General features: G+C 48.2%; 1 protein-coding gene across 5 annotated transcripts in view; it reads left to right on the forward strand.

Moving 5' to 3' along the window:
- Positions 1-25100, forward strand: part of VAV2 (vav guanine nucleotide exchange factor 2) — an 86366-nt gene that overhangs the window by 18754 nt on the left and 42512 nt on the right. For all 5 annotated transcript variants that reach the window (XM_026049279.1, XM_026049275.1, XM_026049276.1 and 2 more), the window contains exon 2: positions 1670-1786. In XM_026049279.1, coding sequence (XP_025905064.1) covers positions 1670-1786 — 117 coding nt within the window. The remainder of the gene's footprint in view (positions 1-1669; positions 1787-25100) is intronic.

Here is a 25100-nt window from a genome sequence, read left to right on the forward strand (position 1 = left end):
AAGCCTGGTGAACTTGGAAGGATTGAAAGGAAAGGAAGTTTGAGGTCAAGGAGGCTGTAACACAACGTGAAATACCCCTTTGCTGGGAGTCGCTGCTCCGTGCAGGACGCGAATTCCTGTGAGCCCCAGAGGACGGAGTTATGAAATATCCCGTATCGGCGAGCGAGGTTCTAAAGCAATTCCAAAAAAACCTCCCCGTCTAGACGGCTTGTATTCGCTGCAGTGTTTATGTGAGATAGAGGAATGCCCTAGAAAAACAGAGCTGTTTTCAGTCTCTGCCTCTGGCTCTGCCTTGTCTGATGAGGAGGCTCGGATGTGATGCTCGTGTCCTGTGCTATAAGCACCGCGCTGGGGACGGTGCTTCCCCCGGGCACGGGGCAGAAGGGTAAAAGGTTATTCCTGCCTTTTCGGGGTGAACCAGCCTGCTTTAGCCCACTAGTCTCCTCTTGCCCTTAGCCACGGACCTGAAGTATAATCCTGACTGCAATAATACTGACGGGCGTCGTCATGGTTGTGTCTGCGGGGATGAGACCCTTATTTTTTTAATAAAAGAAATAAAAAGCATTTTTATCTTGCTTTGAACTTTGTTTGAGATGCTGCTTTGGTGGTGACTCGGAGAGCACAGATAGCGCTGCAGGATGAAACCACATTAACCAAAACGGTGCAAAGGCCACCAAAAGCGGCTTGGGTCTGTGTCGCGTGGCTGAGCCCTGCAGGGCTCAGTTACGTAGCAAAAGCCCGAGAGGTGAAATAATTGCCGAAAAGGAGCAGTTGCTTGAAAACGCTGCAGAAAATTGGAGAAATTGTCTGGATTTTCAGCGTGCAGAGTGAAGGAGGGGTGGAATTAATGGGGCTGCTCAGTGCACACGCTTGGCCAGCGCTACGGAGAGATGTGGGTGGTGCAGCCAAAGGGTGCCCCGTTTTATTCCCTGCATCTCCAGCCGGTTGTCCCTGTAGGAGTGAGACTGTCTGGAATCTCCGGCTACAAAATCCCTATCATGGATGAACAAACAGCCAATTATCTCTATTGTCAGAGCTGGGGTTCTCTCCAAAAGGAAACATAAGGTTGTTCTGCGCCCGAGCTCGCTGAATGACACGGGGCGTCCCCAAGAGAGGCAGCAGCTCTGCCCCTGCAGCCGGGCTGCAATTAGCAGCAAAGCTCTGCAGAAGCCATCCCCAAAGTCCTCATTTTGTGGCCTTTTTGGGCTCTTTTGTTTGGGATGCACATGTGCATACGTACGGATGTGCGGTTCCATGTGCCTTAATGCCTAATGCTGCAGGAAAGCGCAGAGTGGCAGCAATGGAATCAGAAATGCAATTTTTGCTCTTTTCCCCTTAATAAAGCATCAGGTGTAATTTACAGCCCGTGGAAGTGCAATGCCCCATGCCGCATTTTGTGGCTTTTCGGTGGCGTTACCTTAGGCTTGAACTGTGAAATTTGGGTTTTCCAAGGGCATCTGCTCCGGGTGCGCAGCTGGGAACACAAAAGTCCTAAGAGGGCCCCGGGAGCCTGATGTCTTTGCTAACAACAAATAAACCCTTGCATCGCTTCCCAGTGCAAGTTTCCATGTTCCCATTAATTTATTTCACATGTGAATTTAACCTGGCAGAGCTCGGATGAAAGTTGTGCCTTACTCATTTTTCCTCTTTTTTTTTGTTTCCCCCCTAGTTTCTCTGCTTGAAGAACATCCGCACGTTCCTAAAAGTCTGCCACGACAAATTTGGGTTAAGAAACAGCGATCTCTTTGATCCCTTTGACCTCTTTGACGTTCGGGATTTCGGCAAGGTAAGAGCTCCGGGTTGGCGGGTGTTTTTTGGCCTCGTGCTGCTGATTTGGATGAAAAATGTGCAGCCTGGGTGGCTTTTCTGCATAAACTCTGCACCCCAAACCCATGTGCTGCTAAAATAGCAGGATTGGGCATTGACTTTGCTGTGTCTTTAGGTAGCGAGGGGAGATTTGGGCTTAAAGCTTTGTGTTTTGGTTGCAAAGGAGCAGTCGTGCCAGAGCAGCAGGGCGCTGTCTGCATTAAAGGTGCACGTGGTATGGGCAGCTATTAGGTCTCTTTAATGTCCTTATCCCCCCAGATGGAGGGATGGAAAGGGAGGTCTCTAAGTGAGAAAACTAGTTTGGAGAGGACAGCAAGGGACTTGAACAAGGGGCTTTGTTTATTCTCATGTTTTGCCCACAAATTCACTGGCAGGTGGCAGGTTGGGGGTGCCAGAAGCATCGTCCCTGCTCTGAGCATGACCTAACGTGGGCCTGAGCACTGCAACCTGCATTGCACCTTTTCCGTGCATTAAAGAAGTCCCATAGAGAAGGCTGGTCTTGTAATTAGGCAAATGAGTTTCCACGGGGGCTCAGAAAACCTCCCGACAGGGCTAATTTGGGGAAGACGGCCCTGCCTGGCTCTGACAGGAGGCTCTTGGTCCCATGTCCTTTATTTTGGCATCAGGAGCAGCCCGTTATTCCAATGGATGCAGGGCTTGGGAAGCTCTTGCATGGGGACTGCCACTATTCTTCCCGTTAAAAGATTTATTAAAGCTCTCTATTGCTCTACCTCTCTGGAGCTACCAGGCATAAGCTACTTGAAAGCAATTGTTCTGTTTTTTTTCTGGTGAGAACATTTCCACTGCTGATGAGGTTATTTTATTTGATATTTATTGCCTAATTTATTTCTGGACCATTATCTGGAATGTGCAATTGCAGGGGCTTGTTTTATGAGTTTTTTGATTTATGAAGCACGAAGCATCCTGGGTCGTTTGGAGAATACGAATGCGCAGAAGGAGCCGTTTGGGGTGGGGAAGGAACCTTTGCTAATTAAAACGCCGCTTTACGGCCGCATTGTCTCTTGTTTTTTAGTATCTCCAATTGCTTAATAAGGCCGTTAATAGAGCTGGCATTAAAGCCCTCTTGGAACACGTCAGCTGGAAACGGTCTGGCTTCCTTTCCGTCCCGGCTAGGGACCAGCTCTTCCCGATTTGTTTGCTTCCTGGAGGTCATCCACAACCTCGCAGGCCTTTGGAAAAGGGAGGGTTTGCCGTGCCCCCTTAATCCACAACAGCTCAGCTTTTTAGGAGACTTGGGAGGAGAAAATGTGCACAAACTATGTATTTTGCTGCCTGCATCAAACTTATTCCCATGTGCTTTGCCTTGCTCAAAACGCTTTGCAAGACTTGAGGCGGGTTCTCTGCAAAAATCTTGTTGATCCTTCTGTTACGTAGCTTTTATTTTATTTTTTGGGGGGGCAGAATCAACTGCTCAGGTCTGTCCCACCCTCAAATCCCTCTGGAAACCTTTCTAAGCACTCCTGTTGTCTTTTCCACCTTTCATTCCAACGTTATCCGCAGATCTGCGCCTGGCAGTGGCAATGCAAACAAACAGGGACAAATCCGCTCTCGACCGAAGCGAGTTTCTCTTTTGACTCACAATCCTCCAGATCCCGCGCGAGCAAAAAGGAGCCTTTAATTTACATTCCCGCTGGCCAAACGCAGCCTTTGCACACACAAAAATTCACCGTGTAGCCATTCATTACTTGGCTCAATGGCACTTTTTGGTTGGCAGACACTTAGGCCGTGTAGGAGGCTTTTACGAGCGGTGCAATAGTAATAGCTGGGCATTTAATTACTGTTGACGTAGTTAGTCCTCTCCTGCAAGCAGAAGGCCAGTTAGGCAGCATTGCTAAGAGCATTTGGGGTTGCTGCAATGCAATTAGCAAGTAAAGCCACAGAGGTCCCAGTTGCTTGTGTGCTGCTGACCTCCACGTAAAAGGATTTTTCCATTGGAGATCCGCAGGCTTTCCCAGGGTTTCTTAGCAAGAGGAAGCTGCTGCTGTCTTGTTTTGCACATCTTTTTGCAAAAATCATCATCCAGAGGTGCAAATTTTATTCGTGCCTTTGCTCGCTTCCATTTCGAGCTTAGGGTAGTAACTGCTGCTTGGCTTCCAGGAATGTGGTGGGATGGGACTGATCCATGTGGGCTTCTCCGGCTGGAATCCCTGTGGAGCTGGGAAGATTCCCGCCTGCCTCCGTGCACAGTTGGGTAATGGGCAAGTGCAGGCGCTTGCCAAAGAGCTGCATCATTTTCTTGTAATTCTTCTTGCAGTGTTTTCCAGTTACCCCAGGGAATGAAAAGGCAACTTTCAAACTGTTCACAGCCTATATGTGCACGGAACACAAAGTGTGTATATATTATGTATATATTAGATATCTAAAACCAGAAATAATATTGTGTGCAGGGCTCTGAGGGCAAAAGCTGCTGTCAGTGCAGCCCTAACTGCGATTTGGGTGAGTGCTGGAGTCCTCTGCAAGGGTGCTCTGCACCCACCTCTTGCTAGGGTGACTTGTCGCTATATGTGCTTAAGTTTAATAGCAGTGATACAGAACATAGATTTTATTGAACTTGCTAATTTGTTGGCACCAACTACAGCAGGCTAAGATGTACATAAATATGGATTAAGCTCTTTATCACTCTATTAGTCAGCGTGCTGGTAGCAACGTTCATTAGAGTTACTCATTTTCAATCGCAGCAATATAGGGTTTTTCTTTTGAGAAATATAGTTCAAATATTCATAAGCCTGTGGCGCGTGCTGTTTATGAGCCGCCTCCTCCTCCTCGTTCTCCTGGTGTGTGTTTAATTGTCCTGACTTGCCAAGTTTCTGCACCATTTCCTCCAAGCTCTCTGCAAGGTGGGGGTCTTCAGCACCCTGCCCCTCTCTGAAAAGCCCACCGCATTGCCACAGAGGCAGGAAAAATAAAAAAGCAAGTTTTCTGCTCGTTTTGCAAAGTGGATATGAGGCGGGCAGCAGTGTTGGTGTTACTTAGGGATGTGGAGATGTTCCCACCAAGGATCGATGGTCTTGGGGCTGTTTTCCCCCTTGGATGCATCCCTGGGGCTTCCCTCCCTCGGATGCTTCTGTAACATCATGGTCTGCAGTATTTTACAACATACCCATAAAACTAGATCCCTGCTTTTATCCTGGCTTAAGGGGGCTGGGATTTCATATGTTATATGAAATAATACAGATAACTGTAAACTCTGGTATCTGGCTGTGTTTTGGTGCCACCACAAGCAAAGCCAGCTCAGCACGCTCCCTCCTGCAGGGTCAGCAGCTCGCGTTTCCCATCTGTGATATAATTTACATACATGCCTGTGCATATCTATCTGTATATTTGTTTATCTCCTGACTTTTTGCATCCCAGAGGGCATCGGAAGTGGTGCGTTTTCCTTTCTGGTGGTGAATCACTGCAGTGATGGGAAGAGGGGGAGGAGGAGGAGGGTTTTGCCGGGCTGGCCGTGCCGCACATAGTGTTTATTTACAAATCCCGTGGAGGAGGAAGGAGCCGGGAGAACAGAGCAGATCCCCCTTGTCCCGTGTGTCAGCTCCTCACACGGGTGCTGTGTGGGCGCTTGCCAGGCATCCAGGAGGAGCTCGTATTGGAGATGGAAGCGCTCCATGGCGCTCCGGCTTGCAAAGCGTGCATGCCGTGGGTGGAGCGGGAAGCCGTCTCCGAAAGAAGGGCGTAGGGGGTTTATTTATTGATTTTACTTTTTATTTTTATTTTTTTTTTAAATTCCCAAGAGAGCAGTAGAGTAACTGGCCTGCAGAGAGATGCGTGTGTGCACGCTTGCATGCGAGGAAGCAGGAACTCGCTTAACCCCTTCCCTGCCCGCTGCAGCGAGGCTTCCTGTGACTCTGTTTCCCAGCCTGCTGCAGCAGGATGGGGTTTTTCCCCATGGAAAAGGGGGCTGCATATTCCCAGCACCGTGTTTGGAGTGAGCAAAGCAGGTCTGGTTTCCAGAGTGTCGGGAAAACGCACTGCGAGGTTTTCCCTGCGTGGACGTGGGATGTTGGGCTCAGATGGACACGGAGCATCCGGAGCGTTCCCAGCTTGCAGCCAAGGCTCCTTCCCCTGGCGTGGCAGGAGCTCTGCCCAACAACTTCTCCCTGCTTTCCCCTTCCTCCCTGCCCTACTTAGAGCCCGGGGCTGTTTATAGATGTGCCGTTTTCAGTGAAACTGCAAGAGCCAGAAATGTGCGTTCTGGGAAGCTTTGCTTTCCTCCTCTTGGCTGCCTTCCTCAGTATTTTTCCAAGGGGTCACATTAAGGGATTTTATGTTTCAGATCAAGCAAGCACAGGCAGGATCTTCCTTAGCTCCCATGGGCTCCTCAGGAGAACCGGGCCCTGGAGCCTTTAATAGCATGGAGGGATGTGAGGAATCCGGGATATTGATCAGGATGTATGTAAACATATATTCTTAATGAATATGAAATTGATTTTCCTTTACCACCTTGTTTTTCCTGAGCTTTCCTTGCAGTAATATTAGACAAACTCAGGGGAGAGGAGGAAAAAAGAGCCTCTTTTTGTCTCGAAAAACCCTGTGATTGGTAAAACATTTACCAGGCTGCTCCCCTCCAAAAAGGGGAGGCGGGAAGCCAGGCTCTGTTCTGTGGCCCAACAGGTTTTACCTGTTGGAAAAATGCCGGATTTTCCTTGGAACCCTGTTCTCTCCTTTCCCCTTTCCTCAGATATTCAAGGATGGTCACAACAGAAAGTTGTCAGCAGGCAGAGTCAGTCTTGAGATATCATAGAGCTCACTTAATGCAACTGATATCACTTGACCGAACTTCTGTATATGCCCCTTGGGAAAGGAAGGGGGAATATCCCAGGTAATGCTGCTCAAAGGGATCTTTGGAAAAATGGGATTTTTTGTTCTGCAGTGAGCCAGGCTTCTTCCATTTCTTTATTAAACCCTTCCGTGCGTTTTGCAGCATGTTGGGACCGTAACAGCTGGGGATGAGACTGTCCCAAGGCCAAACGGCCTGAATTTACACAGAAGCAATTAGCATTTCTTGAAAGGGATTAATGTCCAGAAGCAGCCCCAAAGTGAAGCCGGGAGCTTGGAAGTGCTGGCGCTCTCTGCCCCCGCAGATCGCGATCCTCCAGATGGATCTGCCTTCCCCATGGAAAAGATTCAGGAAAAAAAAAAAGAAAAAAAAACAGGAAAAAAAGCAATCTTCTTCCACAAGAAGCTAGGTTTAGTCTTTGGGAGGAGGAAGAGGAGGAGTGCGAGTTAGCATATCAAAGCTTAGTGCCTAAAAACAAACATCCTCCTGGAACGCCGGAGCCAGGACGTCTCGTGTCCGCTTTCCTGCCCGTCCTGCGGGAGAGGACGGGCTGGGGGGGCTCCGAGGGGAAGGAAAGTGCTTGGCCAGGGAGGCCCCAGCTCCACGGTTGGGATCTGGCCTCCTTAGTAGAGAAAAGTCAATGTTTCACAGCAAGAAAAGGTTGCACGAGGGAGGGGATGGAAATTGTGCACCAAAACCTCCGCTCTCAGCAGCGCGGGTTGGGACCAGGGGTGACGTGAGCGTGACGCCATATGGCCAATTTTGGTGTTTTCTGCCGTTTTGAGATGTTTAGGGTCCTCAAGCTCTGGTGGCCAGCAGGTCCTGTTGAGCTGCGTGAACATCTCCTTAAATCAGGGGCTATATCCCTGCTTGGTGCCAGAAATGAGGGCCAGGCTCCTTGCCTCCCCCTCATTCATGGGCAGGGTTTAGAAAGAGAGGGGGAAAAAAAATCTGACTCCTTTTTGTTCCACTGGCTTTCAGAATGGGCTGCTTGTTTGCTCTTGGAGTTTTGCCCATTTTTCTTTTTCCTCCTTTCAGAAACAAAATGATGCATTTCTTCCGAAATGTTCCGTATTTGCAAGATTCCTCCGGGTGACTCCCCCTGCCCGCTCCGGGCGCGGCGCTGGGCTAGGTGGGCGACGAGGGGAGCAGGGCTGCAAAACGTGGGGCAGAACCTCCTGGAGCTGCCAGGTGGTCGGCTCCTCCGTGTGTGCCGCGTGAACCGGATGGGAATAAGGCAGGAAAATGGGATCGAATGGCTTGCTTTGCATCTGCAGTGTTGATGGAGAACAATTTTCCTCTGCATAGGTTCAAAAAACCTCTCAGCCTTGCAGGTGAGGCTGGGATGGTGGAGACATCTGAAAGCCATCTGCATGGGTTGTGCAATGCTCTTAACTATCAATTTCCCTTTGGAAGGGCGGGTGCGTTTCTCTTGGAAAGAGATGCCTTTTTCTTTTCCAGCCCTTGCAGCCTTTCCTTTGCCTGGCTCAAGACCTGCAGGAGGAGGGAGATGGGGCATCTGCAGCCAGGCTTGCTGCACAACCCTTTGCTCTACCTGCATGAGACAGCAACGCATGGCACTTTGCTCATGGAGTTAATGAGCCCCAGATGTTGATGCTGCAGCTAGTTCATTTATGCTCTGTCTTAATGGTGTGTACGTAAGCGAGACATTCTCTTCCTCAGCACTCTTCTCTTCCTACTAATTACTCATTAATGTGTAATCCTGGTAGCAGGAAAGCAGCCCTAATGCTGCTGGGTCATGCTAACCATGTGGGCACGCTCCACACCGTGGCCTCGCAAGGTTTCTTATCTCGGTCTTGTTAGTAATTTTAGGAATTTTTGAACCAGCATGACCTTGGTAAATGTTTACAGTTGTTTCTCTGGCTGAATAAGGCCTGTCTGGGAGGACTGTTTGGTTTCTAGCTGCAGTGGAGACTTCTCTGGCTAGCAGATGGTGGGGATTTCATAGCCTGTTACTTGCGCTTTGCAAAAAGTGGTTCATGCTTCTGTGGAAGGAGCCATCTGCAAATGGGCTGGAAGTAGCAAACAGGAGCCAGCAGTTTGTATGTTCTTCTGGGGCTTGGAGAAGGATTTATGGCTGGATCTTGAAGGTCTTTTCCAACCATAATGATTCTGTGATTCTGTGTTTGGTCACTCCAGAGCAAATTGTGAATATGATGTGGTAGTGAAGACAACTAGATCCTTGAATTCCGTGTTGTCCAAGCTGATGGAGATGTGGCGTGAGAAGCAGTAATGAGTGAGCCACACCAGTATTTGCATTGTGCAGTCCTTTAAAATGCAGTGAACATCACTTATATGCAGAGTAATGGCTCTGTTAGGAGTGCCCTTCTGCCTCTCTTGCTTTTGTGCACCGAACATATATACGGAAAGCACAGGCTCAAAACTGGAGTTGTGGCAAGAAAAGCTTTATAGAGGTTTCACAAGGTAAAAAAAAAAAAAGAAAACTGTGCTCACACACACCTGCCTGTCGGTGTCAATGCTATTAGTGTGTGCTGAGAATGAAGGGAGCGCGGGGGATCCGTGAGGATGGTAAATGTAGCTGCTGGGTGTAATCCTGGAGATGCTCCTCTACACCTCGTCCTGCCCTGGGCACGTGGGGCTGCCAGAACAAGCAGGGATGATGCCGAAACCCTGCTCTGAAAGCCGGGCTTTGCAGAGCCAGGGTGCGAGACGGCTGGCTCCGAGGTGTTGCTCTCTTGTCCAGACGATGCACCTGAATTGGATGATGCCTCCAATGGAAAAGAGAAACTCTGTCTTCCAAGCTAGTGGAGCATAAAGATTACTAAAAAAATGAATATATTTCTTCCATGCGGAAACAGGGCTTTAGTTCCTGCACTTAGAGATTTATCAAAAGGGCCTCTGTGCTCCAGAAGCAGCGCTGAGATCACAGCCCATCCCAGCTGCGGGTCGAACTGCCTGGATCCCATCCCGGGCAGATCTGAATAACCATTTTACAGCATCAGTGTATTTTGAATTGCACGCCTCCGTTCTGCTCTGAGGCTGCCTTTACAGGAGCTGAATTGTGCAGCAAAGGGGCTTTAAAGATCTCCTGCTTTTGGAAATAAGGTGGTGAGGTGGCTGCAAGGGCTCAGCATGGGCACAGCAGTGCAGGATGCTGGCGGGCAGCAGGGCCTGGGGGATGGAAGGGGGATGCACCAACGTGTTGCTCTGATTTTGTTTTGTTTTTGTAGACTGCAGATGTTGTAGATTGCATCCTACAATTGTTGATTTTGTTGGGAAGTTGATTTTGTATTAGCTGAAATAATTTGATAGTTTGGGGTGCTTTGATTTGTATAGACCTAGATGGCAGCACCTTTGCCAGGGATGTGATTTTGGGGCCAGGTGATCAGCAGGGCTGGACTTTGACGATATCTTGGATCAGACACCAAGTTTTCCTAGGAACTCTGACATTCCGTAGTGTGACCTTGCCTGGAAAGTGCTGTCCTAAAAGGAAAAACCCTATTGACCTTCATGGCATTGTTGAGGTGCCAGAAGGAAGTTGCCTCAGAAAGATTTGCCTGTATTTGAGATGACACTATTTTATTTTTTAACATGAACATGTAGAAAAATCCAGTTGGGAAGTGGATTCGCTTTGGGGTTAAATCCAGCCTGCAGGGAACCCTGTGAAGGACATTAGCCTTGAGGCCTCCCTTCACTTTGTTTGCTCAGCCTGTTTCCTCCTCCCACTCTCCCCCTTGCCTCTTTTTTTTTTTTTTTTTTTCCTAATATTGTTCTAATTACTGGAGTGTGAAGAATTGACTCTTAAAATGCCTCCTGGCAAATTCCATTTGTGCATTGATGAAATTTCCCCTCGCCGCCGTCTCGCCAGCAGTGGGGCAGCTTTGGGCACGTTTTCTGATAAAAACTTCTTATCCAGCCTTCCCTGGCAAACTGGGGTGCACTAGTTATCTCGTTGATTGGAGATGCACGTGCCAATGCAAGATAAATAGAAAGCAGGGGATTTGAGAGGAGGATGTTAATGTTCTTGTCCATCAGAGTTCCTCCCAGCTTATGCTTTCACAGCCATGTCTCCTACTCCAGATATGCTGCAAAAAGGGTTTTTTTGGGGGGCAATGACCTTTTTGTACTCATTTTTTTCTAGAAATCTAGAAATTTGGTGGGTGAAGCCACCAGAATGGATATTGCAGCTCAGCTGGGCTGACCCCAGAGGCTCAGGCAGGAGAGGAGGGGAAGGACTTGAGCTGAGCTGAGGACTTGAGGCTTTTGGAGAGGTCAAGCTTCAAAGCCCAGTTGGAATTAACACGTTTGCAGGCACTTTTCTGCTCATGTGTGGTCAGTTCTTTTGCTTTCTCCTGACTTAGTCTTGCTGGCTGTATCTGCACCTTCTGGTCCTGGTGTATCTGCTTGCAACGAACTCTTCTGTTTGCAGGCTGGGCAAGTGCATCGTGCTGGAGGGATCAAACATGCATGCTCAAAACATGGTCCTCCCTGCCTAGCAGGGCCAATAATTTCCTTTTTTAAAAGCAATGAGGGGATTAGATGAGTGATTCCTATTGAAAGCAACAGTACAGAGCTGTTTCTACAGACCTTTTTGGGGTTTGAGCAGTGAGTTGGACTCTTCCTGCAGCTGCAAGGGGCTAAAAACTTAAAATAAAACTAAAAGCTCAGTTAGCAAGTAATTGCAAGGTTCCCGGGACTGTGGCTTTGTGAAGAGTGGCAAGGAGGAGGTTTTCTTCCTAACATTACAGGGCGGGCAGTTTTGGACCATCTCTGGATTCCAGAGCTGTTGTGGTAGGTCCATGCAGCAGATTTAGGCTGTGAAATTAGAGGTTGCTTCTGTCTCGTCCGTGTGTTTGCAGCATGGGAGCTGGCCCGGGAGAGGAAAGCAGAGACAGAGAGGAAATGGGTTGGAAGAGGCTTTTTTCCCTGGGGTTGAGTGAATGTATGGAGCTTCCCACAGCAAAAGGGTTGGGAAGTGGGCTGCTCCTCATTGCCTGGCATGGACTGGGGCACTGGACAGCGATGCTGGTGCCTTGGGTGGTAGCTCTGCAGCTGGTATCTCTACAGCCTGCCTCTGGTAGCAGCATCTCCCTTTCCTCCAAAGAAGTAATTAATCCCTTGCTGTCTCCCTTGTAGACAAGCATAGGAAAATCCAGCCCAATAATAGTGATTGTGTAATTAGAAGCTTTTACTTAAACATGTAATTCTGCTTGATTTTTATTTATTTATGGCCTTTCTGCCCGTGGTTTATATGCATTAGCCCTGTGGCTGCTGCAAGAGACCGATTGCCCCGAGGTTGGGCTGCTTGATGCTTTAGAGGCAAAGCTCAGAAATCTAGTAACAGCAAAGGGCATGAGAGGAGACTGCGAAATCTGGGCTGCAGATGCAGCCTCCTGCTCCTCTAAAACTTTCCATCAGACTCTGCATTTGAGCTGCAGATGTGTTCTGGAGAACAAACGATGGAAGAAAATAGCAACAAGACCCACGAGCACGTGAGCTGTGGGCACTTCTCTTGGCTCATGGGAAAGGGGCTGTGCTGTTAAACTCGGATGTTTTAAGCTGCTGCCTAACTTGGTGTGGTTTTTACATTTTCCTGCCAGCAGCTGTGCTGTAAGATAGAGGAATAAGGCAGGAGACCCTGGGCAGGGGTTTTCAGTAGGTTTTTTGTTGTTCCCTAAAATTTTCCTGGCAAATATGCAATGCCATAGATGCATGTAAACCATCAGCGAGCCCCCGTGCTTTCCCAGTCTTCTTTTTGCTAATCCTCTTAAAAGCAGCCCGTGCACTTCTATATTGGAGGAAAGTGGCCTGAGAATCGCTCTTAGAAGTGGGATCTGTGCTTAGAAATGCAACGGTCTTCACAACTGCTCTGATTTCCCGCACCGTGGTGTTGCTCGGGCTCCCTCCCCATGTGAACCAGGGTGCACTAGCTCTTTGCACGGGCTCCCTGCTGCCTGTAGCTGCTTTGGGACACATCAAAAGCCCTAAGTGTCCCTTGCAGGAGCGCTGCAACCCATCAGCCTGGCTTGATGCCTCTTCTGGGCCAATGACTTGCAGAAAAGCAACCTAGAAGCCACAGACTGCTGAAGCTGCACCGTGTTACCACATTGCTTTATTGCCTTGTCTCTTTTAGCCCCGGTAGGAGAATTTGAAAAGGGAAAAGTGAGGGAAGATGGAGAAGCCTCAGCTGGGCTTGGCTGAGAGCACTCATGGGCACTGGCGTGGCCAGGGATGCTCAGCTCTGGGCTTCTCTTTTGCACTGCTCCTTGTGCCCTCTGGTGCAAGAATATTGTTTTTAGTGTGGCAAAACTGCCCAAAACGCTATACTTATTGCACTTTGCTGTGTCTCCAGCTATAAAATAACATGCCACAAAAAAACCCCTCCACCCTCGAGGTTGCAATCGATGAAGATGAGTCGGAGCAAGTTCCTGTTAGTGTCTGAAGGATGAGCAGGTCTTTAGACTTCTGTGGTTTTGTTCAGCGCTGTTTCTAGGTGCATTAAGTCTGTTTTTTACCCCGTTTTCTTCTGAAATATAAATGAGAAAGTGTCATAGCAAGGGCCTATGTGGGGTGGGGAGCAAAGAATGGCAATAGATGTGAATGATTAAAAGAAAGGTCAGGCAGGAGATGTTTCCCAGTAGCGTTCATTGAGATTATCAGTGTAATTTAACCTCTGGTTTTACCTGCGTGTTTAATAAAAACCATGAGTCAGAGGGACCCATGCAGAGAGATGAAATGCAAGATACAGGAGGGAGGTTTTGCTTTCCTGTGTGGTTTTGGAGATGGGCTCGTGCTGGGGGAAATGGCCCTTGGATCTGCGGATCCGGAGGGGGCTCCCTGGGGGGCTTAAGCCTAATGGTCCTTTCCAGGGGCTCCACAGCTGCGTCTCGGGCATCTGTTATCTGTCATGTTCGTGGGCAATATCTGCTCTAAATGGGCTGCGAGTCAGCTGAGCTGTGGTGGGTTGTGAACGTTAGTGCTAACGGGGGGATCTGTGGGTGCTGTTTGGGTGGGATGCGCTCCGGAGGGATGCGCAGCGTTCCCAGCTCCCATCGCGGCGGTGCCGGCTGGTCCCTGCTCCCAAGCCTTTTGTTCAGCAGTTTGAGCTGCAAGTGCTTCCCGCCAGGTTGGAGAGGGCTGAGCTGCAAAACAAAGCATGTGAATAAATATTTTTTGGCTGACTCCAAGCTACTATTTACTCCTTTTCCTCCAAAACAAGCTCCTAGGAGCCTTCTCCAGCCTTGCAAATAATAGGCTTTGTTTTACAGCCCTGCCAGTGCTTCAGTATTTACTCTGCTTTGCTCAGGTGATGACCTTAGCCATCTCTTGCAGGTCTATTTGATTTCTTTTTCCTGTTCTGAAAACTTTTTTTTGAATATTTAAGGAAAAACATCGTAGCCGGTGTTAAACAACCCCCTGCCGCCTATGTGGCTTAGATGATGGGCTGCCAACACGTATGGGACTGCCTAGGAGGTCATGCTCCCATCTCAAGCCATGCATAATAAGATAATTTTATGCCATGCAATGTTTTCTTTATGGAAAGGCACAGGCTATCAGTCATCATCTATGTTTTTTAATGCAATCTTGGTCTGTGTTTCTGCTGGGGAGGCTGATGGCACCAATTAATTTTATTGTGTGAAAATAGTTTTTGGCGCCACGTGATTTGCACGGGCTGAGCCTTATGCTTCCTAATGATCTCTCTATTAATTTAACTAATGCCGCTAAGCGGAGGATGCCTTTCAAGTGGAAAGGGAGACATGGCTGATACCACGGATCAAATATTAGCAAGAGCAAATTAAAGCCTGGTTTGCAGCAGTGACTTTCAGTAATTGCTGCAAATCTGTCCCCAAATCAGCAAAATAAGGGGGGAAGTTGCAATAAAGTCACATCAACCTGTTCTTTTTTCAAAGTTTGGGAGAAATCTGTATTTGCAGTGCAGGTCTCACACTACGTGTGTGTTGCTGGCTGACTTCATCCATTGACTTATATAAGGGGGAAAAAAGCTCCTGTATTGCACAAAAATGTAATCAGAGTAATATCATCTAAGTGAAGCAAGGAGGGAAAGAAGAAATCAATGCTGGTTGTCAGCAAAGTGTTTATGGAAAGATTTATCTATTAGCATTAATATTTTAGTTGTTGCGAGTGCCATGGAGTTATGCAGCTCCTGCATGGAAATACATGGGAAAGTGGCTGGTAACTAAATACCTGAACTCCTGGACTGGGGGCTGATAGAAGAAACCCTGCTGCTAATGGGCTTTGTAAAGCACTGGAACCAGTTTTGGGTGCCTTGGTGGTCTTTGAGATGGTGCTAAAATGCTCATAATTGGAGCATAGTCGAAGTGTTGAAATTTCTGTTGGCTTGGAGTTTTTATTCTGCTCTGGGCTGAGGGTTAGAGATACAGAGTGAAGTCAAATCTTCCCTTAGGGTAAGTACAAGCACGAAGCCTCGCACAGCTCTGACCTCATTGGGGAGGCTCCCGAAACTCGATGTCTGTTGTGTTTTCTGAGTCAGAACTGAGAACAGATAGAAGAAAGCAATAAAAAAAACTTTCTAGCTCATAGAAAACATGAGCAAGGAAGTTGAAAGCTGCTTGCTGGGTTCGTGGGGCGATGGGTCACTTTGGCAGCAGTCGTGTCCAAAGACCTTGGCTTTGCATCTGCTCTGAGTCACCTAAATATATATGTCACTTAAATATATATGTTCAGAAACATGTACCCACCTGGAAACCCCTTCCCCAAATATAAAATGGTCCAGGTGCTAGAACTAGGGCTGGATAATATTACAGCATTATAGTGATGTTTTTCCCCCCTGAGTGCTTTGTGTCTCCTTCTCTCATCAAATCCGATCTCCCAATATTTTAAGAAGTGATGAGTAATGGAGCTATTGGCCTATTTAAATATGTATGAACTTCTCGAGGAAAGCCGGGGAAATGAGGAGCGAGCAGGACAGATGACAGATGCAAGATGGGTCACATTTTTGACATGCTGTTTTTCTCCTCTCCGGTGCCCTGAATCATTACTCATAAGCAAAGCATAATATTTCTGCCCTTTGTATGTGGGGATTAAGACCGTTATTATCTTTAAAAGGAGACTCTATCTGGGTCACAGCTGTGACGGTGTCGTGGACCGGTGATGCTGCGGTTCCCTGTGTCTTACCTTGGGATTGTTGCCTGTTCCTGATGGAGAACAGGGATAGTTCTCAGTGTGATTCATTTTATTTTCTTGGTACAGGATGTTATTTATCCCTTCTTCTTGCAGCCCCTTGGTGTGTGGGGAGGCCAGGTCACCTAAATGGGTGGCAATGACTTTAGCCAGGTCTCCCTGCACCAGCAAAGCTTGCTCAAGGGAGGAAGAATTAAGCCACAGGGGAGGAATTTCTTGTTCCCCATGGTTGTCTCCGTGAGGGTTTGCAGGGTTAGATCTTCAGTGTTTACACTGTGCTGGAAATAATAACATATATATGCACCTGGCAGTATGTTGGTCAGCAGGATGGATGGGTCTGAAATGATGCTGATGCTGGGGAGAAGTCTCAGTGCTGGGATGGTGCATGGCAGAGCGTTTGCGTTGGAGTCTTTTGGGCTGATTTCCCCACCTTGCCGAGCATCCCAACCTCCAGAAGGGCTAAATCCAGTTCCCCACAAGATTCCTATCAGTACAGTGGATTTAATGCCTGCACTACTTTGCGATGCCCTGCGTGGATCGATGTGTCTCCCGTGGGTTAGCCTTGCTGCTTGTGCTCCGTGGGCTTTTCAGAGGCACGTGGGGGGAAAAAATGCCATTCAAAGAAAATTACAGCCTTGCCTATCCATGGAAAACAAAAGCCTTTTGTCCTGTCAATCATCTGGGGGCTTTATCCTGTCAATCAGGAGGAAAATGTCTCCTTTCCCTTCTGCCAGACTTTAGAGCCCCAGTTCTCCTTCATTCAAAACAAACATGGGCTGGGACAGACAGATTTTTATTTTAATAGAGAAAATGCTGGAATTAAGTATCAGTATCAAGATCTGAGAGCAGGAGGTGATGCAAGTAACTGCGGTACGTGTCTCCTTGTCCCATAGCTGCCCCCAGGTGACCCCTGCTAGTGAATGGGGTGACAGGCAGGTCCTTCACAGCACCATGATGCCAGTGTCAAAGCAACATGAGATTGGGGTGCAGTGGGTATTTGTGCTTTTGATTTTTTTTTTGTTTGTGTTTGCTAAATATGAGGAAACCTGAGTATGGAAAAACCAGGAGCAATGAGTTGAAGTATTAATTTTGCTTCACTCTCCCATTTTCCTACCTTCACTCTCTGCAAGCCCATGTGGGCAGTGATGACCATCGAGGTGTCCAAGCGCCCGATGATGCTGAGCAGAAGCGGCTCTGGAGGAAACGTAACTGTACCAGGCTCTGAAAGATGCCACCGCTTGGGCACCAGGGCAGAAAGCCCTTCCCTGGGGATTGCTGCCCTGTGACTCATATCCTGCTCACATCCTCACATAAAGTGGCTTTTGTCACCCAAGCAGGGCCCTTAGTCCAGCCTCACTGCAGCCCCTGGTCTGTGCAGGTGGCTCGAATCCTCCGGGGCTTTTGTTCCCTTCCCAAACTGTGGGAAACTTCTCCATATTTCCCCTTTTCCTTTTGCTGGGCGGTTTTGCAGCTCCTTCCTGCACAGCCCATGGGTGCGGGGGACCTGCAGCCTTTGGGACTTGTCACTTGGAGCACAGCAAGTGACAGGTTTCTGTGTAAGCGAGCTGCAACGGGGCTCGTTTGCAGCGTGCTTTGCAGCAAGCGGTGCTGCATTCCCGTGTCCCCCAGCAAGGAAGGATCATTCACCTCCCAGGGTCTTATTTTATGCTCTGCCTACAAAGAGAGAAATACATCTCCTTGTTTAAAACCTTGGGCTCCTCTGCCTTGTCAGTTGGGTCTTGGTAATCACTTTAATCTGCAATTGGAATTGCCTGAAAATATAAGAATTTTTCAGGGACTGTCATTTTCTTTGCTACCTTCAGGCCGTTCATGTTTTAAATAAACTAATTTTTCTGGCAGATAAGTACCAGGGCTGCAAGCAGTTGCACCGAGGGTGCAAAATGGGAATTGATTTATGGGAGCGGGGGATGCGATCTAGCAAATGTCAATTTTTTTTTCCCCTCTTGAGCCTATAAATTAGTTTTGATTACAATGACATTTCGTATGATGCTTATAAATCAGTTCCAAAGGAACAGTGCAGGTTTGGGAAAGCTGAGTCCAATGGCCATACAGGAGCACTGCGGATCCCGATGATTAGGTAGATCGTGGTCTGTGTTTCAAGGAGTAGCTGGAGATTTAAGGAACTGACCCTCCCGCTGGATTTTTGGGATGCTTCAGGACTTCCTCCCTAGCAGAGCTCAACAAGGACTTGCCCAAGGATGCGAAACCACTAGATGTTTTGGGGTGATTTGGGCTTATTTTGGCCCTATAGAAGTTCACACCGTGTGAGCACCTTCCAGGCAGCTTTGGGGATCGGCAATGGGCAAGAGCACTCAAGGGAGCAGCAGGACTGGGAAATGCCCCTTTCTCCCGGCTTTTTCCAGAGCCTTGGTTTGTCCCGCCACTCGCTGGGCTGCAGAAACACGTGTGATGAGCATTGCAGGGTCTCCTCGCTGCTGCTGTGCTGGTGTTTGCAGCCAACTGGGAAGTGTGGAAGGATATTAGCAGCAATATTTTTAGCTGGTTTAGGAGGAAAGGCATTTTGTGTATGCATGGAGGTGTTTGCTTTGGGTTAGTTTAGCAAATGTTGGGGATTTTTTTTCCCCTTTTTAATTAGGAAGATCCAAGCTTGGAGCAAATTGGAAACAGATGGAGCTGGTGACATCACTCTGTTTTATTCCTGTTAGTGCAGATTAGCTACTCTGTGTTAAAGCCTGAATAGGGCGTTTTAGGCTTAAACACCCTGTGTGCACTCTCTTCCTTGCCCTTCCCATCTGTCCTTCCTGCTCTGTTTTTCCATTGCAGTTACTGGCTGCATCCCCAGGTGATATCCCCTCAGATTCCAAGCTTGCACCAATTTCTCCTGCCCTGGTTCCATGCACAGCCCATCCCTGGCTTGCAAATTCCAGGCTTGCACCAATTTCTCCTGCCCTAGTTCCACGCACAGCCCATCCCTGGCTTGCAAATTCCAAGCCTGCACCAATTTCTCCTGCCCTGGTTCCATGCACAGCCCATCCCTGGCTTGCAAGGGCTGTACCACTGCTCTTAACGTTGCTTAAGGGCTAGTGCTGCAGGACCAGAGCGTGAGATGCGAGTTGGTGGCTCTTGCACAGGAGCTTGTTCGAGTATCCCTTGGGATATGCTTGGGATATGGGAAAGCTTGCATGGCACTGGTTTGGTTCCAATCCCCGCGTAGTGTTGATAATCTTGCTTTTTCCTGGCTCTTTTCACAACTTTCTGGTCTGGAGATCATCCCCTTGGATGCACCTGATGGAAGCGGGAACGCGGTGGCCGGGCTGCGCTTGTCCCGGCGCGTTCCCGGCGCATTCCCGGCTCCCTTGGCCGGCGCAGCAGCGGCTTTTCCCGGCGCAGCAGGAATCTGCCTTCATGTCCCTGGCAGCACATGAAAAGCGGCGGCTGCGGGATGTGTTTGTGCTCATCTCGCTGGGGAAAGCGGGAGCGCGGAGCAGGAAGGCAGCCCGAGCGCTCTCGGGATCATCAAGCTTATTTTCAAAACACTTTTTTGTTGTTGTTGTTTTTCCCAAGGAATCAAAACCCTGTTTCTTTCTGGCTTTGTTTTGCTTTTCCCTTCTCCAGGGAAGCCCTTGAAGATTTATTCTGCCTTTTCCAACAATAATATTGCCCGGATCCCATTGGCGTTGCTGAAGGCTGAAACCTTTGGCACCAGAGGTTGGGCAGGATTTGCAAGCGCCTCCCTCAGGACCCAGCAGTGCAAAGTGTGGATGTGTGAGCGTTTTCCCAGTGGGAATGTGGGCTTGGCCACAGGAGGAAAATCCATTTAATGAGACAGAATTTGTCCTTGTGAAGCCATTTTTCAGGGTCTTGGGGAGGGTATCCCAATAAGCCCAAGGTGTTTCTCACTGGTCTGCAAGTGCTGAATATAATAAATATTGCTCTAAAAATATATATAACCTCTTTTTTTCTGCTTTGCACAGAGTTGTGTTGCATCGTAGCTCCGTGCTGCTATACCTGCTGTTTAACGCTCGCCTGTGTAAATCCAGCCTGGTTTTTCTTGGCTCTGCAGGAGCAGCTTGGCTTCTTCAGGGCTTCCCAAGTGATGGGACGGGGTCCTTGAGTCATGGGGGTGTCTCCAGGCCTCAAGTTTTTCATCTGAGAAACAACCCCAATGGTTTGCAGTGATTTTGAGGGGATTAATTGGTATCTGAAGTCTGTTGTGCTGAGAAACAGCAGCAGGGGTAGCACATGGAAGCAACCACGCAGAATATGGTACAGGGATGTCTTGTGCCTTGGAAATCTTCCTGTGACAAAAGCAGAGCTGTGTTCTACTGTCCAGGCTGGGAGCAGGCTGATTTTTATCTTTTTTGACCCCAAAGTTGAGGTTGAGCCCTGCTCGAGGATGCACCCGTTTCCCATCGTATCTGAGCTGGGAGTCATCTGCAGGTACGAGGGCATCGGTATCTGTAGCAGAGCCCTGAGCAGAAAAATAACTCAGAAGTACCTAAAACCTGCGGTTACAAAATCTCCCATAGCAAAGGCAATATTTTATAATACACTTTTTAGCAACTCTGCACGTAGCAGCTTGGAAGATCGGCCGCCTGACGTCCCTGGCATCTTGGCTGGCACCTCTAAGCTTGGCTGGGTTTGAAATGGGTAAAATCTCCCCAAGAAAAGCCACATCTTTCTTCTTCACTTAGATCTTATCACTTGTTCTCGGTGTGGAAGGTCTGTCCGTTCTGCCTGCAATCATTTTGCTTAGGCCAGGGTCCAAGACGACTCTATTTATTCCTCTCTTCAGATTTATGTGCAGTGTAAACCATTGTGCCCGAGCTGTTTATAGAGAGGAGAGGCACTTCCTCTTCTCATTTCTCATCCTTAATCAAAGGTTTCTGCTTACTCACCATAAACGAAGCCCGAGAAGATTCGTCCTTTTTGCTTTTTTTCCCCTTTATTAAACTAAATAACCCTCGTGCAGGTACAGGAAACCGAGCAATCATATGGAAAAGGCAAAAAATTCCCAGCCCTGCTCCTTTTGGAGGCAACTTGCCATGCCCTTGTCAGAGCTGGCCCCCAGAACATTTGCATTGCCAGCAGCAGGTACGTGAAACCCACTGAAATATTTATTTCAGGTATTATTTCGGGTAGGAGGCTCCTTTGCATGCAAGAGCCTTCAGAGCAACATCCTTCATCCGTCAGGATCTGGTCATTCGAGGTCCCTGTCCTCACTAGGGGTGCAGCTCCACAGAGGATGCTATTCTGCTACATTTGCTCACAAGATTTCCTGTCTAATGCATTATTTTTAAATTCTTCTTCCTTTTCTTGTACCGCAAGTGTCCGGGAACTAGGGCAGTTTCCTGCCCTGCAGCTCCAGGGATTTGTGTGGATCTCCCCCGAGCTGCTATGAGTCGAGATCCCTGGCCATTGTTTGGATGGGAAGGACGATCCAGGATTATAGGACATGGATTTGATAGTTGGACCCCCATTGGAATTGCGGGCTCATTGGGAATGTGCCCAGGTAGCCCTCGCCAAAGGGGTGGTGTGGATGAAATTTCTCCTGCTTCTTCTGCTCTTCTCACATAATGAAATGAGTGTAGGGGTTTCTAGCACAGCAGTTATGAATATTTCTCTTCCTTCCCTCCAAAGGAAGAAAAAAAAGTGCATTTTTGTCTAATAATAGCTGTACAAGGGAGGCTCTGTGCAAGGAAGACGTGAAAAATATTACTCACCCGTATTGATTTTTCCGCTTTGTTTGCCGGCTGGCTCCGTTATCGCCCTGGCGGAGCTGTGAGCAATGTCATCCCGGGCTCAGCTAATGAGCAAACATCAAGTCTTATCAGGCTGGCCTGAAAATCCGCTTTTGCTGTCATTTAAAAGAACAACTGCTTGAAAAATCGGCCCCGAGCAGCATCGCTTTCCGCGTGCGCCTGCCCCGTGCGTGGAGACGGCGGCTGCGGGAGGAGGGGATGCCGCCTCCTGGCTTTTTCCATGGATGCCGAGTAGACGGAGTGACGTGGGAAATGTGGCAGGATGCTCTGGTAGGAGGGTGGCCTCTGGACCCGCTTGTCACTCCGGGAATGCCAGTGAAGTGACACTTGTCCTCCGAGGGGACCTGCCACAGCTCCCGAGCGGACACGGCTGGTCCCATCCTTCCATGTGCAGATCCATAGCTGTCCTTTGCATCGCGGTCCCAAACAGCATCCTGGTCCGGGGAATGCCCGTGGAGCTGCAGGATGCACGAGCACACGTCTTCCCTCCGCTCCATCCCATGTTCCCGCAAAGCTGCTCACGGCTAAACCCTCCTCTGTCCTGCTGTCCCCTATGATGTCTTCATCTGTGCATGCGTGAGGACCATTAAATGCTTCCCTTCACGTCCCTGAAGCTGTTTTTGGAGGATTACAGATCCGTGGAGCTCCAAAACGGGTGCATTTCCCATCCATGTGCCACACAGCCACTACCCGAGACCCTTGGCTCAAATTGGAGCTCGCCTGAGCAAAACCAGTCTTTCTCTTTGGAACGAGTTGGTTTGCAAGACACCCTTGACCATGGTTTAATTTGGGATAAAGTCACTGCTCCTCAGCAAAATCTCCACAACTGGCTTTAGCAGGCGGATGGCCAGGTCCTGGGCCATGGGATTAGGTGTAATCCTGCCCTCAGTTTTGCAGGTCACCTTTACTCAGGGACCTTTTTCTCCTCTCTCCTCTGAAAGGAAATGTTGGCAAACGCTCCATTTATTTTAAATAGACCCTGTTTTGCACTATCAAAAGCAGGAGTTAGCCCTGGGGTCTCTGGTGGGCAGGGATTTGGGCTGTCCCGGAGTGATGTGCATGCGATGTGAATACCATTAATTAAGGAGGGTACCTGCATGCATTATTCATCCCAAACAACACGCTAACTTTGCAATAGTGCAGGGTGAGGCAGAGCAGTTTTGGGGATGTCTGCGACCTGTAAATCTTAGCACTGGAAGCGTTGGTGCATTTTGCATATGTTCTTGTGGGTATCAAGCACATGGTTTTTGCAGAAATCCACCCAAATCGATGTGTTTTGCAAATGGACAACGTTGCTGTCCACTTCGACAAAGCTACCTGGGTGTTTGGTATTCCACTTTGCTCCTAATAGGAGAAAAACAGTGGTTTGTGCATGTCTATTGATCCTGAATCTAAGTTCAGACTTGGTTTAAATATGCCTGGCAGATGCTTCAGGATTAATGTGCTAACCTGGTGAGAGCAGGTTGGAAGAAGCGGGGATGCGAAGGTCAGATCCAACTTCGACGTGTTTTAAAGAATAAGAGTTTACAGTTTGGGGTGTTTCTTTGGACTTGAGGTCAGGATGCTTGATTTAAACACTGTTTATTTGCAGTGAACAGTCAGGCAGGTGCTCAAGCTGTAGATATTCTCATTTGTTAGTGTTTTTTCATTTGTGCAAACACAGGAAGGAAAGATAATCTTCTAAAACATGCTGAGGTTGGATCAGAAAATTAAATAACTCGCACATCTCGCTGGCTTCCTTAGAGATACTTTCTGAAAAGGAGATGGGAAGAAGTCAATGTATGTAAACCTTATTATAATAATTGAGTTTAAAGGAGGCCAAAGGAAAAGCAGGCATTGTTTATTTAAGAGCAGTGTGCTGTAACATCGTTAAATCCTGGTGTTCCTGATAATGTAGCACTCTACCCTCCGGTGTAAAACAAGAGCTTAGGAAGCCCTTTTCTTTAACCGAGTAAATAAGATTTAACTCCTGTGCTCTGCCTAGCTGTTTCTATGGAAACATGATTTTAGCACCAAGGAGGCCGCGTGAAATTTGAATTGTTGCAGAAGCAGCCCTGGAACTTGGCCCAAATGCTGTGGATTTGGGTGCAGGGCATCCCGGGGCTGCAGGTTCCTGCTCCATCAGTAGCACTCGGTGATGCACTGCTCTTGTGTGGCTGGTTATGGCTTTTCCTCCCCAAAAAATAAATAAAATAAGGATGCAGATGCTTGCAGATGTGATGCTGAACCTGTCAATCCTGGGGGAGTAACCGGCCTTCAGTGTTGCTCTCCCTGGGTTCCAATTCAAAGCTTTTGCAGAAAAGAGCAAGCCCAAAAGGCCTCCTTTTCCTAGTTAAAGATTATTAAAACATAATTACGCTCATACACACGGGTAAAGAACCTATTTCTCTATAGGCCCTAGGGTCAAAATAGACGTATTTTTTAATGTGAATTTTAACAGTAGAATTTTTTTCGAGATGAAAGTTCCCCTTCTCCTCATAATCCGAGTGGAACAAGCGCAGCAATACGATCATCTGCATTAAAATCTCCAGCTTCTTTTTGCTGCCTGCTGGTGAATCGATAACGCGGCCAATCTTAGGGTCTGCCCTGGAGAGAGGGATGTGGGTGGAACCATCAGATGGTTAAAACCAGATGGCCTCGCTCTAGTCGTATTTTTTTTCTGATATCAAAGATGATTTCACTTTAGATCGTTTAACTTTTCAATGAAAATTCGGAGCCGAAATGGCAGCTGGAGAAGCGGGATGCGTTGTGTCTTCTCCACTGGGAAGGGCAGGTTGACTTCTGCCAGGTGAATCCTAGGGATCCTCTTCAAGAAGGATCAACTTAATCATCGCATCGACTTAAAGCTATGTATTTTTTGCCCTTGGCTTGAAGGGGAAGGGAATAGAAGAGTGTGAAGGGCTTTTTGGCAAAGCAGCGGGGCTGGACACCTATGTGATGGTTGCACCCAACGTGGACTGGAACGTCCTCCAGGTCTGCATCTGCTCAGACCTTGTTGGGTGGCTTAATGAGCAGGGCGGAAACTAACTCCTGAATCTGGCGGTTTTCCACTCTTTTCTGCCTGAGGGCCTTTTGTAATTGCAATGAAAAAGAAATCCTCCCTCCCCATCCACCTATCCTTTATTGGAAGTGCTCAGCCCTCATCTGCAGTGACTTTCTAATAAAAGAATGTCTCTTAAATGGAGCCCTGGAGAGGGGAGCTGCTTTGCAGGGAGCTGTTTGAACTTGTTTCCTTGCTGGCTTTTTAATATAGTTTAATAGAGTTCTGGTCCTTTTCCTGCATAGCTTTTTCCTCATCACAGACCGTTGCTTCCACTCCGTTGTCTTGCTGTCAGTCAGCTCTGTGCTGGGAGGAAGGGGAATGACTCGGGAATGACAGATCGGGATATTTTAGATATTTATATCACAACTGCAAATCCATGAATGATTCCGCTCTGCCCGGGTGGTGGAATGCTCTGCAGTTAAAGCCCTGGCAGTGAGTGTTTGTAGCACCACGGGCGCTTGCTTAGTAGGTTGCAGGTTTATTCAGTCTGCTTCGTCGTTTGTTTATTTATAATTTTGTTTGTTTTAAGCATGTCCTGGAGTGC

Source organism: Nothoprocta perdicaria, unplaced genomic scaffold (genome assembly GCF_003342845.1).
Source record: "Nothoprocta perdicaria isolate Ctin4 unplaced genomic scaffold, notPer1 scaffold_6, whole genome shotgun sequence".
In the NCBI taxonomy this organism is placed as follows: Eukaryota; Metazoa; Chordata; class Aves; order Tinamiformes; family Tinamidae; genus Nothoprocta; species Nothoprocta perdicaria.